The sequence below is a fragment of the Phyllobates terribilis genome, unplaced genomic scaffold, assembly GCF_046119375.1.
Source record: "Phyllobates terribilis strain yellow unplaced genomic scaffold, ASM4611937v1 Scaffold_12__6_contigs__length_324123572, whole genome shotgun sequence".
In the NCBI taxonomy this organism is placed as follows: domain Eukaryota; kingdom Metazoa; phylum Chordata; class Amphibia; order Anura; family Dendrobatidae; genus Phyllobates; species Phyllobates terribilis.
In genome coordinates this window covers 8,735,065-8,754,589 of record NW_027362772.1, presented here as the reverse complement: position 1 = coordinate 8,754,589, position 19,525 = coordinate 8,735,065, and the positions used below count along the sequence as shown (strand labels likewise).

The window sequence follows — 19,525 nt, the reverse complement described above, 5'->3', positions numbered from 1 at the left end:
GTTGGGATTAGGGTTAAGGTTACGATTAGGATTAGGGTTGTGTTGAGGTTAGGATTAGACCTACGATTAGGGTTGGGGTTAGGGTTGTGTTAGGGTTAGCAGTAAAGAAAAAAAATGACGATATGGCGACTAGTGTTGAGCGCAAGTGCTCGCTACTTGACTGCATCAGGTGCTCGGGTATGAGCCTAGTATCGCGGGTGCTCAAGTGACATGCTCGAGTCTCCGCCCCATATGTTTCGTGTTTGTTATACAGCTAAAAAAAAAAAAAACACGTGGGAATTGCCTACCATACACGTGCAATTCCGCAGCGGAAACGCTTTTAAAACACTTGGTAATACGTGCCTCATGGTCCCCAATGAAAATCTGCATGTTCTGTGCACGTGCTGCGGAATTTTCCGCAGCGGATTTTCTGTGCGGAAAAATCCGCAGCATGTCCATTATTTGTGCGTTTCCGCATGTGGATTTGACTACTCAATGCATTTGAAAAATGCAAGTCAAATCCATCTGTTAAAAACGCTGCAAAAAAGCTTAAAAAACGCGTGTAAAATCTGCAAGCATTTTTATGGCCAAGGACATGCAGAAATGCTGCGGAAATGTTCTGCTTCAATTCTGCATCGTGGGCACATAGCCATATAGGGTATCGGCGTACTCCGTTCAAATTGCGCAACAACTTTTGGAGTCTCTTCTTACCCTTGTGAAAATAAAAAAATTGGGGCTAAAATATCATTTTTTGTGGAAAAAGTTAGTTTTTTTTTTATTTTCACGGGTCTACATTATAAACTTCTGTGAAATACCTGGGGGTTCAAGGTGCTCACCACACATCAAGAGGAGTTCCTTGAGGGGTCTAGTTTCCAAAATGTGGTCACATGTGGGGGGTTTCCACTTTTAAGGCACATCAGGGCCTTCCCAAATGTGACATGGCGTCCTCTAATTATTCAAGCAAATTTTACATTCAAAAAGTCAAATGGCGCTCCTTCCCTTCCGAGCCCTGCCGTGCGCCCAAACAGTAGTTCTTCCCCACATATGGGGTATCTGTATGCTCGGGGGAAATTGCACAACAAAGTTTTTGTTCCATTTTTTCCTGTTACCCTTGCGAAAATAAAAAAATTAGGGTCTAAATTAAAATTTTTGTGAAAAAAAGTTAAATGTTCATGGTTTTCTTCCACATTCCAAAAATTCCTGTGACTCACCTGAAGGGTTATTAACCCCTTCATGACCTTGGGATTTACCGTTCTTTTGCATTTTCGTTTTTCACTTTCCTTGTTCCCAGAGCCATAGCATTTTTATTTTTTGGTCAATATGGCCATGTGACGGCTTATTTTGTGCGGGACGAGTTGTACTTTTAAACGCCGTTACTACTTTTACCATATCGTGTACGGGAAAACGGGAAAAAAATTCCAAGTGCGGTGAAATTGCAAAAAAGTGCAGTACCACAGTTGTTTTTTTTTTTTTTTTTTCTTTCCACGTTCACTGGATGCTAAAACTGACCTTCCATTATTATTCTCCAGGACATTACGAGTTCGTAGACACCAAACATGTATAGATTCTTTTCTATTTAAGTGGTGGAAAAAAAATCCAAAATTTGCTAATTTGCTTAAAAAAAAAATGGTGCTATTTTCTGAGACTCGTAGAGTCTCCATTTTTCAGGATCTGGGGCTGGGTGAGGGCTTATTTTTTGCGCGCCGGGCTGTCGTTTTTATTGATACCATTTTGGGGTAGATACGATGTATTGATCGCCCGTTATTGCATTTTATTGCAATGTTGCGGCGACCAAAAAAAACGTAATTCTGCCGTTTGGAATTTTTTTCTCGTTACGCCGTTTACCGATCGGATTAATTCTTTTTTAAATTGATAGATCGGGCGATTCTGAACGCGGCAATACCAAATATGTGTATGTGGGGTTTATTTTTTTATTTTATTTTGAATGGGGCAAAAGGCGGGTGATTTAAACTTTATTTTTAAAAAAAAAATTAATATTTTTAAAAATTTTTTTAAACTTTTTGCATGCTTCTATAGTCTCCATAGGAGACTAGAAGCAGCAACTGCCTGATCGCCTCTGCTACATAGAGGTGATGAACAGATCACCTCTATGTAGCAGTAATGAGGATCGACCGCTAGGTGGCGCTCATAGCGGTCTTTACATGAAACCACTGGGCTCTGCAGCAGACCCAGGGTTGTCATGCCGACCCATCGGTGACCCGCGATCACGTGACGGGGTCACCGATGGGCGGGGTAAGTGACGCGCTTCCGGCGCGGCGCTGTTAAGTTCTGCTGTCAGAGATTGACAGCAGCATTTAACATGTTAACAGAAGCGGGTGGATCATGATTTTCAACATTTTCTTCACATTTCCGATTTTTTTTCACCAAGTAACGCATGTCATATCAAATACATTTTACCACTATTATGAAGTACAAGATGTCACAAAAAAACAGTCTCAGAATCAGTGGGATCCTTCAAAGCTTTTCAGAGTTATAACCACATAAAGTGACAGTGGTCAGAATTGTGAAAATTGGCCCGGTCATTAACGTGCAAACCACCTTCGGGGGTAAAGGGATTAAGGGAACTTCACAGACTCTCCCAGCTATAGGTGATGCATCAAGTTTATAGAACACATAAATTGCTATTTGATAGTGGGCTTAGACCACATTCACTGTGCTAGATGTAAGACAAACTCAGCAGACTTATTACATATGCTTTGCTCTTGTTTTAACTTGGAATCCTTTTGGAAGGGCGTACAAGACACTATAAACAGAATTTACTTAGTACAAATAGACGTCACTCCTTTGGTATGCATATTGGGTTTATTAAAGATTTAATTATTGATGAATATGGTAAATCTGCTGTTTCTCAAATGTTATATATGGCCAAGAAATTAATAGCTCAACACTGGATAACCGACCAGACCCCCACAATCCCAGAATCCATAAACAAGATTAACTTTCTCCTAAACTTGGAAAGAAATATCTCAAGAGAAATGCTATCACTCAATTTGAAAATCGATGGGCCTTTTGGATTGATAGATCCGGTTGTGCTTCGCGAGAACTGCAAAGATAATGTCTAGGTCTCTTTTAAGCTTCTAAATCCTATAATATAGAATTCCTGACGGTATACATGTGATATCGATGTTATTTGTACTATATTAGCAAATGACGAAATACATTATACATTCTGACAAATGGTACAGTTGGGCTCAAAAGTTTACATACCCCGGCTGAATTTTTCCTTTCTTCGCCTTGTTTCAGAGAATATGAATGATAACAAAAAAACTTTTTCTCCACTCATGGTTATTGGTTGGGTGAAGCCATTTATTATCAAACTACTGTGTTTTCTCTTTTTGAATCATAATGACAACCAAAAACATCCAAATGGCCCTCATCAAAAATTTACATACCCCAGTTCATAATACAGTGTATTGCCCCCTCTAGCATCAATGACAGCTTGAAGTCTTTTGTGGTAGTTGTGGATGAGGTTCTTTATTTTCTCAGATGGCAAAGCTGCCCATTCTTCTTGGCAAAAAGCCTCCAGTTCCTGTAAATTCCTGGGCTGTCTAGCATGAACTGCATGCTTGAGATCTCTCCAGAGTGGCTCAATGATATTGAGATCAGGAGACTGAGATGGCCACTCCAGAACCTTCACTTTGTTCTTCATTAGCCAATGACAGGTCAACTTGGCCTTGTGGTTTGGATCGTTGTCATGTTGGAACGTCCAAGTACGTCCCATGCGCAGCTTCCGGGCTGATGAGTGCAAATTTGCCTGCAGTATTTGCTGATAACGTGCTGTATTCATCTTTGCTTCAACTTTTATCAAGTTTCCTGAGCCTTTGTAGCTCACACATCCCCAAAGCATCAGCGATCCACCTCCGTGCTTTACTGTAGGAATGGTGTTCCTTTCATCATAGGCCTTGTTGACCTCTCTCCAAATGTAATGTTTATGGTTGTGGCCAAAAAGTTCAATTTTGGTCTTATCACTCCAAATTACCTTGTTCCAGAAGTTTTGAGGCTTGTCTCTGTTCTGTTTGGCGTATTGTAGGCGATATACTTTGTGGCATTTGCAAAGTAATGTCTTTCTTCTGGCGACTCGACCATGCAGCCCATTTTTCTTCAAGTGCCTCCTTATTGTACATCTTGAAACTGCCACGCCGCTAGTTTTCAGAGAGTCCTGAATTTCAGCTGATGTTATTTGTGGGTTTTTCTTTGCATCACGAACAATTTTCCTGGCAGTTGTGGCCAAAATTATTGTTGGTCTACTGACCGTGATTTGGTTTTTACAGAGCCCCAGATTTTCCATTTGTTAATCACAGTTTGAATGCTGCTGACTGGCATTATCAATTCCTTAGATATTTTTTTGTATCCCTTTCCTGTGTTATACAGTTCAACTACCTTTTCCCGTAGATCCGCTGACAATTCTTTTGCTTTCCCCATGACTCACAATCCACAAACGTCAATGGCTGGATGAAAGATTCAAGAGTCCGTCTGGATCCCAGAAACTCACTCCGCTTTTATGCACACACACTGATTTCAAGCAAACAGGTCACAGGTGAGGATGTTACCTTTAGTAGCCATTCAAACCCATTTGTGTCAAATTCTGTGCATGTTATCAGGCCAAAATAAACAGGGTATGTTAACTTTTGATCAGGGTCATTTGGATGTTTTTGGTTGTCATTAAGATTTAAAAAGAGAAAACACAGTAGTTTGACAATAAATGGCTTCACCCAACCAATAACCATGAGTGGAGAAAAAGGTTTCTTGTTATCATTCATATTCTCTGAAACAAGGCCAAGAAAGGAAAAATTCTGCTGGGGTATGTAAACTTTTGAGCACAACTGTATATTAGCGGTCATTCCAGCCTCCCTATCCTTTACTGAACCGTGAATCTACTTTACTGGTTATGTTGCACTTTAATATATCATGTTGTATTGTGTTGGGGCGGGAGGGATTGGGGACTTGTGGGGATACTTTTGTGTATTGTAAAATTTATATACAAAAACTTACAACTAAAAACATCATAACTCAGAGGCGGCAGATCTATCTCATGTGTATTGGGACTGCCGGGAAATTAGGGAATTTTGGGAACCAGTTAACACATTTGTTGCTGAGAGGCTGAATATTGTTTTGTCATTTCATTTTTTTTTTATAGGAGTCAGGATGGATTTTCCTACTAAGGATCTACTTACTTCACAGTTATTATCTGCAAGGGGTTTTATTTTTCCTGTCCTGATCTGGCTGTAAACCACTACAATGACACTCTCAGAAGCATGCTGGACCAATTAGCGCCCCTCACCCTCAGAACCTCTAAACACAGAGTAAAACAGCCCTGGCTCACACCCCAAACCCGATTTCTCCAGCGATGCTCTAGAAGTGCCGAACGCCTATGGAGGAAAACTCGGACACCAGAAAACTTTATCCACTACAAATTTATGTTAAAAACATATAACTCTGCCCTTCACCACGCCAAACAGACCTACTTCACCACCCTGATCTCCTCACTATCCAACAACCCCAAAAAACTCTTCGATACCTTTCACTCCCGCCTCAGTCCTAAAGCGCAGGCCCCCACCACGGACATTTGTTCTGAGGACCTGGCCTCCTACTTCACAGAGAAAATAGACACCATCCGTCAGGAAATCAGCTTCCAGCCACAAAGTGCCGTGACTCCCATTCCTTCCAACATCCCCTCTGGATCCCTCTCCACATTTGACCCAGTCACAGAAGACGAAGTCTCCAGGCTCCTCTCTTCTCATCCCACCACATGCACCACTGACCCCATCCCCTCACATCTACTCCAGTCTCTTTCTTCAGTCGTCACTACTCACCTAACTAAAATCTTCAACCTCTCCCTCTCTTCTGGTATCTTCCCCTCCTCCTTCAAACACTCCATCATCACTCCATTATTAAAAAAGACCTCTCTTGACGCTTCCTGCACAAACAACTACAGACCAGTCTCCAATCTTCCCTTCATCTCTAAACTCTTGGAGCGCCTGGTCTACTCCCGCCTTACCAGCTACCTCTCCACTCACTCTCTTCTAGACCCATCACAGTCCGGCTTCCGCCCTCTACATTCTACAGAAACTGCACTCATCAAAGTAACCAATGACCTTCTGACAGCAAAACGTAATGGTGACCACTCTTTGCTCATTCTTCTTGACCTCTCTGCAGCCTTTGACACCGTTGACCACCACCTCCTACTCTCTATGCTTCACTCAATCGGCATAAAGGACACTGCTCTCTCCTGGTTCTCCTCCTACCTATCTGACCGCTCTTTCAGTGTATCGTTCGCTGGCTCCACTTCTTCCCCTCTTCCTCTCACTATTGGGGTTCCTCAGGGTTCAGTCCTTGGCCCTCTTCTCTTCTCTCTCTACATCCCCAATTGGACAGACAATCAGCAAATTTGGTTTGCAGTATCATCTTTATGCTGATGACACACAACTATACACCTCATCCCCTGACCTTACCCCCGCTGTACTAAAGAACACCAGTGACTGTCTGGCCGCAGTTTCTAAAATCATGTCCGCTCTCTATCTGAAACTCAACCTCTCAAAAACTGAACTTCTTCTGTTCCCGCCATCTACTCACCTCTCTAAATCTGACATCTCTCTCTGTGTGTGGCACCACAATAATGCCGAGCAAGCAGGCGCGTTGCCTGGGCGTTGTGTTTGACACCAATCTCTCTTTCACCCTCCACATACAATCTCTTGCCCGCTCTTGTCGCTTGCACCTGAAGAACATCTCTAGAATTCGCCCCTTTCTCACCTTGGAAACAAAAACCCTCACTGTTGCCCTGATCCACTCCCGCCTTGACTACTGTAACTCTCTCTTAATTGGCCTTCCCCTCACTCAACTTTCCCCCCTCCAGTCCATCCTTAATGCTGCAGCCAGGGTCATCGATCTGGCTAATCGTTACTCAGACGCTTCAGCTCTGTGCCAGTCATTGCACTGGCTGCCCATGAATTATAGGATCCGATTTAAATTGCTTGTTCTCACCCACAAAGCTCTCCACAGTGTGGCACCCCCCTACATTTCTTCCCTCATCTCTGTTTATCGGCCTACCCGTTTTCTATGCTCTGCAAGCGACTTTCGACTAACATCCGCACTAATCCGTACCTCCCACTCCCGGCTTCAAGACTTCTCCGGAGCTGCACCTATTCTTTGGAATGCTCTACCCCAAGAAATTAGGATGAACCACAATTTACACAGTTTTAGGCGCTCCCTAAAAACACATCTGTTTAGGGTGGCCTATCACGTTCCCTAATCGAAGTCCTTTTATATTCTTATAGCCCATCCCTTATTTCTCCAAACATAAGTCTCCACCGAACCCAAAAGCACTACAGATACTGGCTGGTGAGTAGCTCATGCAGCCTCTATCTATCCCTCATCCCCTCAAGATGGCTGGACCATCCTTGTAAATAACCTATTGTACTTTGTCACCCCCACCTCATTGTAGATTGTAAGCTCTTAGGAGCAGGGTCATCATTATTTTTGCTGTAATTATTGTATTATCTTTAGCTATGTTACTTATGACTGTTGTACATGAACCTGTGAATTGTTAAGCGCTGCGGAATATGTTGGCGCTATATATATAAAGATTATTATTATTATTTAAGAACTGGATAACTTTTAAAAATATTTTTCTAACAACAGCTTAGGCAAAGTTGCACATCCCAATAAATGAATAGCTGGAATAAGTAGAAGCAAAGAATTTAAGATATATGGGCAAGAATTATTGATTGAAGGGTTTTCTCTTCTTTTCTCTTCTCTGGATGGGGGGGGTGTCAGGGAAGTGTTTAAATAGAAAAAGAAAGGAGAAAATATATATAATTGTATTATATTTCTTGTGTTTTTGTGACTATGGTTTATATTTGAGCATATAAATAAAAAGGACTTGGACTGGTGTCTCGTCATAAAAGCAAGGCCCACCATACATATTTTTGTTCACATGATTTTCTATCTTGTCAGCAAATTTTACGTACGCTGTCATTTTGCTTTGCAGTTAGGGATCTGTGAAGGTAAGGATCAGCATCTACTAATCCCAGGTAGTAGGGTGCGTTCTCCGGACTGTAAGCTCTGGCCGGAACATGTCTCACTCCAACAGAAGGACTGTCAACGCTCAAAGTAATGAGGACAGTTTTGGTTTAGCAGGAGAAGGGTGACTGATTGTGATATGACCGGACTACACCGAAGATAAGATAGCCACAGCCGGTGACTGAGAAGAATCTGTGACTTCTCTGCATTTAGTGGTCACTACTCACCTGGGTAGTCATATGTAGGAATCTCCTCTTTACATCGCTCATCACCCCTCACATATGTCTCTGTAGTATTAATATGGGTCAGATCTTCACCCTGAAACAAATATTGTAAAAGTCACAGACAGATGGAGAAGTCCCATCTATGATCAGCTCTAATCCTGCCATCTCCACCGTTCTCATTACACAAGTATAAAACATATAATCCTGGTGGATAAAACAAGACTGAGCACAAGACCTTCACAGCCGTCTACACATCATAGGGGAGATCTCATGACACCTTCTCTCCATCTACCTGATGGTCCTGAGGAACATTGGGATCTTCTTGTTTACAGTCCTGTGGAAGAAGAGGACGGGGACATCTCTCTGGTGTTGTCCTCTTACTGGATAGATCTGGGGGAAACACATACAGGGACTGAATTCATTCTTTACATACAGATAATTATAGGCCGTGTGTATTTAGTCCTATTACCTGGTGATGTGAGGGGCTGGGGAACCTCCATCATGATGTCCTTGTACAGATCTTTGTGTCCTTCTAAATACTCCCACTCCACCATGGAGAAATAGACGGTGACATCCTGACACCTTATAGGAACCTGACACATACAATGATACCGTCATCCCCCGATCCCTCCATAGCGTTACTGTATAATGTCCCAGCATTCCCAGCAGTGTCACCTCTCCAGTCAGCAGCTCAATCATCTTGTAGATGAGTTCTAGGATCTTCTGGTCATTGATGTCCTCATGTATGAAGGGGTGAGGTGGAGGCCCCGTGATTGGGCTCAGGGGTCTTCCCCATCCCTCAGACACAGGGTCCTGACAGCGCTCACTAGAGGTCTTCTTCACTACTGTGTAATCCTGGTTATGGAGAGACACATTAATAAATCTCACTACAGACAATTCCAGAGTCCTCACCTCTCCAGTTCTGTCCATCTGTTATTCCCATAGATAAGAATGATGTAATGTGACGTCATCAGAATCTCTCACCTCTCCAGTAAGCCGGAAGAGGATCTCTACGGTGAGGTGTAATATTCGCTCTGCCATCTTATATCTGTCCATATCCATCTTTGTTGGGTAAATCAGTAAAATTCCCTTTTGTAGAAGATATTCACTGAGAGGATCTGATATTGTAGAGACCTGAATGAGAAAAAGATAAAAATGTAACATCATAAAGAATTCAGTGTAATAATACAATTTTCTTCTTTACAACTAGTAATAAAACCTATATATTTTAGGCCACAGACAACAAGCAGTTTCTTCCTCGGAGTCTGCAGCTGAATACGTTTCTCATAGACTCATCTTCCACAACGCTAATTCTCGTCTCACTTTCACTCACTGGAATCGGCATTAGCAATACTGCAGGAGATATTCATTTCACATGACATGAGAAATAACTACTTCATGAGGAGGATGACATCTTTATCTTATAAGATGGCTCTAGACACATATTTGGCCAGAGTCCGTCACTGACTACATCATCACCGACTGTCTATATGAATGTTTCCCGTCTTCCCCAAACTGTAATCTTCTATTATCATGTCTGATTTACACACAGAAGTTTGAGGCTTTTATAAAACTTTCTTGTTTGCACAAATACCACGGACATAAATTATTTGATACCAAAGTCTCCATGTACAGTATTTTATGGGGTTTATTTCTGGCCTTAGGTTTTCCTATATTACAAGAAAAACACCAGAAAAAAGCAGATATTAAAATGTTTCAAAAGAAAATTGGCACCAACAATTCTTGTAAAATGAAAAAAACATGAAAAAGCATAACCCTGGACTCTGATCTCTCCTTCAAACCACATATCCAAGCCCTTTCCACTTCCTGCTGACTCCAACTCAAAAAAATCTCCCGGATCCGCACATTCCTCAACCAAGAATCTGCAAAAACACTAGTGCATGCCCTCATCATCTCCCGCCTCTACTACTGCAACCTCCTGCTCTGTGGCCTCCCATCTAACACTCTCCCACCCCTCCAATCTATCCTATAATCTGCTGCTCGACTAATCCACCTATCCCCCCGCTATTCCCCGGCCTCTCCTCTCTGTCAATCCCTTCATTGGCTCTCCATCACGCAGAGACTCCAGTTCAAAACCCTAACCCTGGCATACAAAGCCATCCACAACCTGTCTCCTCCATACATCTGTGACCTAGTCTCCTGGTACTTACCTGCACCCAACCAACGATCCTCACAAGATCTTCTCTACTCCCCTCTTCCCACAATTGCATACAAGATTTCTCCCGTGCATCCCCCCTACTCTGGAACTCTCTACCCCAACATATCAGACTCTCGCCTACCGTGGAAACCTTCAAAAGGAACCCAAGACCCACCTCTTCCGACAAGCCTACAACCTGCAGTAACCACCGCTCCACCATACCACTGCACGACCAGCCCTACCCTCACCTACTGTATCCTCACCCATCCCTTGTAGACTGTGAGCCCTCGCGGGCAGGGTCCTCTCTCCTCTTGTACCATTTTCTGACTTGTATTGTTCAAGATTATTCTAATTGTTTTTGCTATGTATACCCCCCTTTTTCACATGTAAAGCGCCATGGAATAAATGGCGATATAATAATAAATAATAATAACACACATTTGGTTATTTTTTAACACATTAAACATTTGTTGTTTTTTTTTAAATAACTCTTTTGGCCCCAGAACATAGATGTGCACCACAGGGATGGCACAGGTGCAGCCGCAACAAAAACACTGGCAGCTTAACCACTTGCTGCTGTCCAAAACAAACATGACATCTAACAAGGTTTGAGAAAGTTCAGCTGAATTCCCCTCCTCCCTCAAGTACTCGATAGTATGGGGCGGCCTAGTTACTACGATACTTAAATGCCTAATAATGGTGTCTGGGCCTGCAATCCACGAAAGTCTATTAGGCCGGGCCAGAGGCAACGTCCAATAAGCTACCTTTTAATGCCCCCATACACTTTAGACTAAAGTTACATGAAAGCACTGATTTCGGGGGGTTTGGTCGACTATATAATGTATTTGGGGGCCTCCCGACAGATGATGTCAGGACAGAGAAGGATCTGACATCCTGAATTTCAGAGGTTAATCCGTTTGTTCTTCCTGTAGATAATCCTCCGCTAGAGGAGTCTGGAGGCGACCTCAGGAAAGCTGGAATATTTGTGTATGGGGGAGTCAAGAAAGATAGCCGTCTGCTAAATGACCATTCAGCCAACACTTATCTCATGTGTATGGGCCGTTAGTATTACACAGACAGGCAGTGATAATACACGGCACTACAGTAGTACAGTGCATCACCTGAGCAATCAGAGGCTTGTATGGTGTATGATCGCACTGATGAGAGTTGCTTAAAAAAGTTTTAATATGAAATAAAAATATCACAGTTTTACCAGCAAGAATTCGTCACTAAAGGGAAAACACATTCACTGCACAATGTTAGTTAAGTCACATCCATAACTTTATTATACTCTATTATCCTATACACAATGGCGTAGATAGAAATCACAGGTCCCACTGCAATAGCTGAAATTGATCCCCAACCTCAAACAGAAAATATATATATATAAATGTATTTGGAAGAGTCATATCTCCTGACTCTGCAGATCACATGCTGCCATTGTACTTGGCAGACCCGGACCAGATGGTATGGAGATGAATGAGGGAGACGAAAGTCCAAAAGTAAACTTTTCTTTACTTAACAAGATCTTGATGATTAGTATATACATCAGATAGTAGGCACAACACTGTGTGAGAGATGCCAGTACCGTAGGAACATTATACTGTGTGGGGGACAAGAAGGGGACATTGTACTACGAGAACAATACGTTTCACAGTGGCATAGATTGAAATCACAGGGCCCACAGCAATAGCTGTAATTGGGCCTCTCAACCTCAAAAGGAAAAAAATATCTAGGCATGTTTGGAAGGAGTCATATCTCCCGACTGTGCACACCGCATGCTGCTATTGTACTCGGCAGGCTCGGACCAGATGGTATGGAGATGAATGAGGGAGACCAAAATCCAAAAATAAACTTTTCTTTACTTAACAAGAACTTAATGAGAATTATATACATCAGACATCAGGCACAACACTTTACGAATTCTTCTGCATTCATGCAGAGTCACGAGCTTTCTGGGTAAATGTGGCAGTACATAAGTTTTATTACAAGCTACAACAGTCCAGTAAACCATTATGGGAAGGTCCATTATCCCCTGTGGGGACCATACGGGTCGAGATGTGTTGCTACGGCCCCTAGAGCTACTCTCAGCTCCCAGTTCATTTGTGAGGACCTCACTGGCTGAGGTGCATCGGTAAAACTCCTCATTAGTATAGTACGCTCAAAATACATTCAATGAGGGCCACACACTCCTTGCTGTGACACTGCATTTTCAACTCTCTGTAGAAGGACTCGTGTCCCAGTTTGGCGACACTGTAACTTCCTCTCTACTATAGACAATAGTTTGCTTAAATCCTCTTCCTCTAAGATAAGGAATCTATGCTTAACTTAATCCCCTTTATTTAGGCCTTCTGTCCCTCAGGGCAAAGTTCTGCACCATTTAAGTAGGTCTTCTGGCCTGTGCTAAGAACCTCATCCTGCTGTTCACATTAAAGTTTTATCTCTTTAATTAGGCCTCCTGGTCTTATGCCCCCTCCCCCCAGGGTGAAGTTCTATACTGTTTAAGTAGACCTCCTGGCCTGAGCTAAGGACTTCTCCCTGCTCTATGACTCCGCTATGCTCCCTGCCTGGTATCTGGATTCACACTGCCATTATAGCTTTCCTTCAGAACATTCAATCTGATGTCTCCCTCCTGTCACACAACACCCTATCAATTCAAGTCTGCAACCAGATAGAACAAAGGTCTGTATTTCTCACTTACTTATCCCTATCTGACTCATCACCAGGAAATTGTTCTAATGTACAGTGTCCATTTTAGGACATGATCAGATATCAAAATCAAACATCAGAATGATGTCAGTTTGAGGCTAAATACCCTGTCTGAGAACTGATTTTGATGAGTGATTCTGACGAGTGACTTTTACATTCCTGTGTACTCATATAGCTCAGAACGAGGGATCCCACACAGTATGATGGCCCCCACAGACCCAACACTGTATGATGGCCCCCACAGCCCTTCACTTAATATGATAATATGATGCCCCCACAATTCCTGATAGTTAACAATAAAAACACACACACACACAACTCAACCAACCCTGTTCCTGACGAGCGCTGCTCCGGTCTGTGTAGTGTGAATACTGAGGCTCCGTACTACAGGTGGGACGTAGTGACGCCATTGTGCGGAGTCTCAGACTCACAGGCGAAGGCTGAATGGTGGATTGTGGAGCTTTAATCTCCCCGATTCACTATTCTATTCAATGGTATCACCATCATGGAAATGTTGATATCGCTGAAATTGTGATGATGGGGAAGGACAAGGTGCCTGGTGCCGAGTCACACTGAGCTTTCTCAATTTATGGGCATTAATAAATACTATAATCAGCTGTGGGGTAGTACCATAATGTGTGTAGGGGGCAGTACTGTGAGAAACCTCTCTGAAGTAAAGTTTTAAACCTTTATTAAATATATGCATTAAAATCTGGACTAACAAATATATACTTAAAGCTAGCAAAATTATAAGGTCAATGGCTTGTTGTGGATGTAAACACCATTCTAAGGCTTTGTGCCCACGATGCAGAAATGCTGCTGATTTTTCCTGAGCGTTTCTGCATCTCCCTGGCAGAAAAAACGCATGTGGATTTTACATGCATTTTTTTTTGTCAGGTAGAAGCGTTTGTGAAGCGTTTTTCACATGCGATTTCGCATGCGCGTGATCAAGCGCTTTTCAAAGCGATTTTAGCATCACTTGGAAAAGTGCTTGACAACTTGGTCACACAATATAAATCCATGCAAACAGCATATATAGTGTGACCAAGTTACGATGCTGCAAATGCAGCATCAATAGTAAAAAAAACAAAAAAAAACCCATTATACTCACCTTCCGATGGCCCCCGGTCTCCTCAGTGATGCGTCCGGTATCTTCGGTGGCTCCTGGTGCTCTAAAAAAGACCTTCCATGACGTCAGTGGTTGCGTGAACGTCACATGACTAAATGACATCACGGAAGGTCCTTGCAGACCACCACCGAAAGCCAAGGAGATAGCAGCGCCGCTCAGAGGAGACCAGGGGGCGCCGAAAGGGAGTATAAGGTTTTTTTTAATTTTAATTATTTTTTAACTACAGGTACTATGGTACCCGGGTCTGGAGGAGAGTCTCCTCTTCTCCAGACCCGGGTACCATCCGCGTGTAGTCATGCAGATGTCACGCGGTCCAATGCAAGTCAATGGCGGCAAAAACGCCACGATTCCGCAAAATAATTGGTAGTGCTGCGGATTTTTCCGCAATGATAATTCGCAGCGGAAATTTCCGCAGCATGTGCACAGCACATGCAGATTATCATTGGGGAACATGGCAGACCTTCTACCAAACATTTTTTTAAGCGTTTCCGCCGTGGAACGCTTAAAAAAACGCATAGTGGGCACACAGCCTAAGAGCTGATTCCTGTTACCCCAGACACAATTGGGGATTCCTGTGGGTGAAATGATCTGTGCAAAAAGAAATTGCTCAGAACAAGAGCAATATAATAAGGAAAAACATCATTTACAACAGACTCCAAAAACGCAGTTATAATAGATGGGCAATGAATAGAGCCACTAAAGTAGTAGATAAAAAATTACGTTATGATTTACTAATCAAACATTCAGAGAAGTAAGTAACCTTAGATAAAGCCGTACAGCAAAGAATATAGCCAGATTAAAGGAGTTATTAACAAATACCTTCCCATGTTATATATTGATAGCCAATTAAATCGGATTTTACGAGATGGTTGTTTGTTCTCGGCCCCGACCCTTTCACATCTCCTGTCTCCTGTTTAATCCCAAGAGAAGCCGATAACGAGAACCTGCCTTACACCTCTGGGTTTTCACCAATGCGGCATTGATGAATGTCCACCATGTAAATATGCCGAACACAAGAAATAGGTTTAATCACATTAAATAAAAACATTTCATTAACCCCTTAATGGCCCAGGGCGTATTAGTACTCACCAGGCTGTCACCCCCTGTTCAGTGTGCGCTCCGGCGCTGAGCCCGCACTGAACCGGGCACATGTCAGCTGACATGTGCCAGTAAAAGCCGTGGGTGGAATAGCGATCCACCCGCGGCTGTTAACATGTTAAATGCCGCTGTCAATCTCTGACAGCGGCATTTAAGATCGCCGCGCCGGAAGTGCGGCATTAGCCCCGCCCATCGGTGATCCCCTCAAGTGATCGCGGGTCACCGATGGGTGGGCATGACAACCCTGGGTCTGCAGCAGACTCCAGTGGTTGTCATGTAAAGATTACTATGAGCGCCACCTAGTGGTCGGCGCTCATAGTACAGGAGCATTTCTGCTACATAGAGGTCATCTGCTCATCACCTCTATGTAGCAGAGGAGATCAGACAGTTGCTGCTTCTAGTCTCCTATGGAGACTATTGAAGCATGCAAAAAGTTTAAAAAAATATTTTTAAAAATATTAAAAAAATATAAAAAGTTTAAATCACCCCCCTTTTACTCCACATACACATATTTGGTATCGCCGCGTTCAGAATCGCCCGATCTATCAATATAAAAAAATAATTACTCTGATCGGTAAACGGCGCAACGAGAAAAAAATTCCAAACGCCAGAATTATGTTGTTTTGGTCGCCACAACATTGCAATAAAATGCAATAACGGGCGATCAAAACATTGTATTACCCCAAAATGGTATCAATAAAAATGTCAGCCCGGCGCGCAAAAAATAAGCCCTCACTCGGCCCCAGATCCCGAAAAATCGAGACGCTACGGGTCTCGGAAAATGGCGCCATTTTTTTAATTTTTTTTTTTTTTAGCAAACTTTGGATTTTTTTTTCACCACTTAAATAAAAAAAGAACCTATACATGTTTAGTGTCTACGAACTCGTAATGACCTGGAGAATAATGATGGCAGGTCAGTTTTAGCATTAAGTGAACGTGGTAAAAAAAACACTGTGGAATTGCATTTTTTTTTGTAATTTCACCGCACTTGGAATTTTTTTCCCGTACATGATATGGTAAAACTAGTAATGGTGTTTAAAAGTACAACTTGTCCTGCAAAAAATAAGCTCTCACATGGCCATATTGTCCAAAAAATAAAAACGCTATGGCTCTGGGAACAAGGGGAGCAAAAAACGAAAATCCAAAAAACGGAAAATCCCAAGGTCGCTAAGGGGTTAAACAATGGAACGCCTGCAGCAGTGAATTTGTAGCATATGGTATTCAGTGTCTGGGATGTAATGTCAGATATGTCATAAGGCAGAGAATTAATGAGCAGATAGGAGACCCCACTAATCCCGTGGCCATTAACCCCTCCAACGATTCCACACATTTCCTAAGAGAACACAATGGGGACTGGAAGAACGTTCAGTTTTGTGGCAGTGAAAGGGTAAATAGCTGAGGTGGAGGAGAGATGGCGGAGGAGCATTGCTGAACCTGAGGGTAAATCCATCGCACCGGAGGAATACAGAGAATATGGGGGCGATTATCACCAGTATCTACATCACTGTGCGGGAACTAGGAGAGAAGGAACGGCCATTGTGTGAGGACGTCTCTGGGCTTCTGTCCTTCATCCTGCAGTCGTCTGAAGGGATCTAATGTGGACGGGAACCAGCGAAGCCGCATTCTGTCCACAGCTGTTACCTCACTGTTCACACCACACAGAGACCCCCAAAAGAGCCTCCGTGCTGAAGGGGTTAATGCCCACTGCGCCCAGTAATGGGGTCTCCACATACCTCCACCTGCAGAGCCGCCACCACGTATATGGCTGTTGTGTGCGCACAGGACCTGTGATGAGGTCACAGGAGGGGAGGAGTCAGGGGTCACATGATCAGGGGCCTCAGTGGATGCACGGTTGAGCCTAGAATGTATGGGCTCCTGTCAGGTATATACACTGCTCAAAAAAATAAAGGGACCCCTGAAATAACCCATCCGAGATCTGAATGAATGAAATATTTTCATTGAATACTTTGTTCTGTACAAAGTTGTGCTGACAACAAAATCACACAAAAATCATCAATGGAAATCAAATTTATTAACCAATGGAGGCCTGGATTTGGAGTCACCCCCAAAATTAAATTGGAAAAACACACTACAGGCTGATCCAACTTTGATGTAATGTCCTAAAAACAAGTCAAAATGAGGCTCAGTATTGTGTGTGGCCTCCACGTGCCTGTATGACCTCCCTACAACGCCTGGGCATGCTCCTGATGAGGTTGCGGATGGTCTCCTGTGGGATCTCCTCCCAGACCTGGACTAAAGCATCCGCCAACTCCTGGACAGTCTGTGGTGCAACGTGACGTTGGTGGATGGAGCGAGACATGATGTTCCAGATGTGCTCAATCGGATTTAGGTCTGGGGAACGGGCGGGCCAGTCCATAGCTTCAATGCCTTCATCTTGCAGGAACTGCTAACACACTCCAGCCACAGGAGGTCTGGCATTGTCCTGCATTAGGAGGAACCCAGGGCCAACCGCACCAGCATATGGTCTCACAAGGGGTCTGAGGATCTCATCTCGGTACCTAATGGCAGTCAGGCTACCTCTGGCGAGCACATGGAGGGCTGTGCGGCCCTCCAAAGAAATGCCATCCCACACCATTACTGACCCACTGCCAAACCGGTCATGCTGAAGGATGTTGCAGGCAGCAGATCACTCTCCACGGCATCTCCAGACTCTGTTACGTCTGTCACATGTGCTCAGTGTGAACCTGCTTTCATCTGTGAAGAGCTCAGGGCGCCAGTGGCGACTTTGCCAATCCTGGTGTTCTGTGGCAAATGCCAAACGTCCTGCACGGTGTTGGGCTGTGAGCACAACCCCCTTCTGTGGACATCGGGCCCCCATACCACCCTCATGGAGTAGTTTTCTAACCGTTTGTGCAGACACATGAACATTTGTGGCCTTCTGGAGGTCATTTTGCAGGGCTCTGGGAGTGCTTCTCTTGTTCCTCTTGCACAAAGGCGGAGGTAGCGGTCCTGCTGCTGGGTTGTTGCCTTTCTACGGCCTCCTCCACGTCTCCTGGTAGCGCCTCCAGCCTCTGGACACTACGCTGACAGACACAGCAAACCTTCTTGCCACAGCTCGCATTGATGTGCCATCCTGGATGAGCTGCATTACCTGAGCAACTTCTGTGGGTTGTAGAGTTTGTCTCATGCTACCACGAGTGTGAAAGCACAACCAACATTCAAAAGTAACCAAAACATTAGCCAGAGAGGAGCCCATACATTCTAGAAGATAGCAGAATGTATGGGCTCCTGTCAGGTATATATTATTGGAGGCAGAATGTATGGGCTCCTGTCAGGTATATATTATTGGAGGCAGGAGAATGTATGGGCTCCTGTCAGGTATATATTATTGGAGTTAGCAGAATGTATGGGCCCCTGTCAGGTATATATTATTGGAGGCAGCAGAATCTATGGGCTCCTGTCAGATATATATTATTGAAAGCAGGAGAATGTATGGGCTCCTGTCAGGTATATATTATTGGAGGCAGCAGAATCTATGGGCTCCTGTCAGGTATATATAATTGGAGGCAGGAGAATGTATGGGCTCCTGTCAGGTATATATTATTGGAGGCAGCAGAATGTATGGGCTCCTGTCGGGTATATATTATTGGAGGCAGCAGAATGTATGGGCTCCTGTCAGGTATATATTATTGGAGGCAGGAAAATGTATGGGCTCCTGTCAGGTGTATATTATTGGAGGCAGCAGAATGTATGGGCTCCTGTCGGGTATATATTATTGGAGGCAGCAGAATGTATGGGCTCCTGTCAGGTATATATTATTGGAGGCAGCAGAATGTATGGGCTCCTGTCGGGTATATATTATTGGAGGCAGCAGAATGTATGGGCTCCTGTCAGGTATATATTATTGGAGGCAGCAGAATGTATGGTCTCTTGTCAGGTATATTTTATTGGAGGTAGGAGAATGTATGGGCTCCTGTCAGGTATATATTATTGGAGGCAGCAGAATGTATGGGCTCCTGTCAGGTATATATTATTGGAGGCAGGAGAATGTATGGGGTCCTGTCGGGTATATATTATTGGAGGTAGCAGAATGTATGGTCTCCTGTCAGGTATATATTATTGGAGGCAGCAGAATGTATGGTCTCTTGTCAGATATATATTATTGGAGGCAGCAGAATGTATGGGCTCCTGTCAGGTATATATTATTGGAGGCAGCAGAATGTATGG

At 43.5% G+C, this 19,525-nt stretch overlaps 1 protein-coding gene across 1 annotated transcript in view; it reads right to left on the bottom strand.

Annotated features, from left to right (window-relative positions):
* The window catches only part of LOC141171872 (uncharacterized), a 400,751-nt gene extending 383,599 nt beyond the window's left edge, over positions 1-17,152 (bottom strand). Inside the window, exons 1-6 of the mRNA XM_073655503.1 lie at positions 17,071-17,152; positions 9,228-9,377; positions 8,919-9,098; positions 8,713-8,836; positions 8,536-8,633; positions 8,247-8,337 (exon numbers count right to left, since the gene is read on the bottom strand). Of these exons, the coding sequence (XP_073511604.1) occupies positions 8,247-8,337; positions 8,536-8,633; positions 8,713-8,836; positions 8,919-9,098; positions 9,228-9,305 (571 nt within the window). The 5' untranslated portion in view covers positions 9,306-9,377; positions 17,071-17,152. The remainder of the gene's footprint in view (positions 1-8,246; positions 8,338-8,535; positions 8,634-8,712; positions 8,837-8,918; positions 9,099-9,227; positions 9,378-17,070) is intronic.
* Between the last annotated feature and the right edge of the window lie 2,373 nt (positions 17,153-19,525).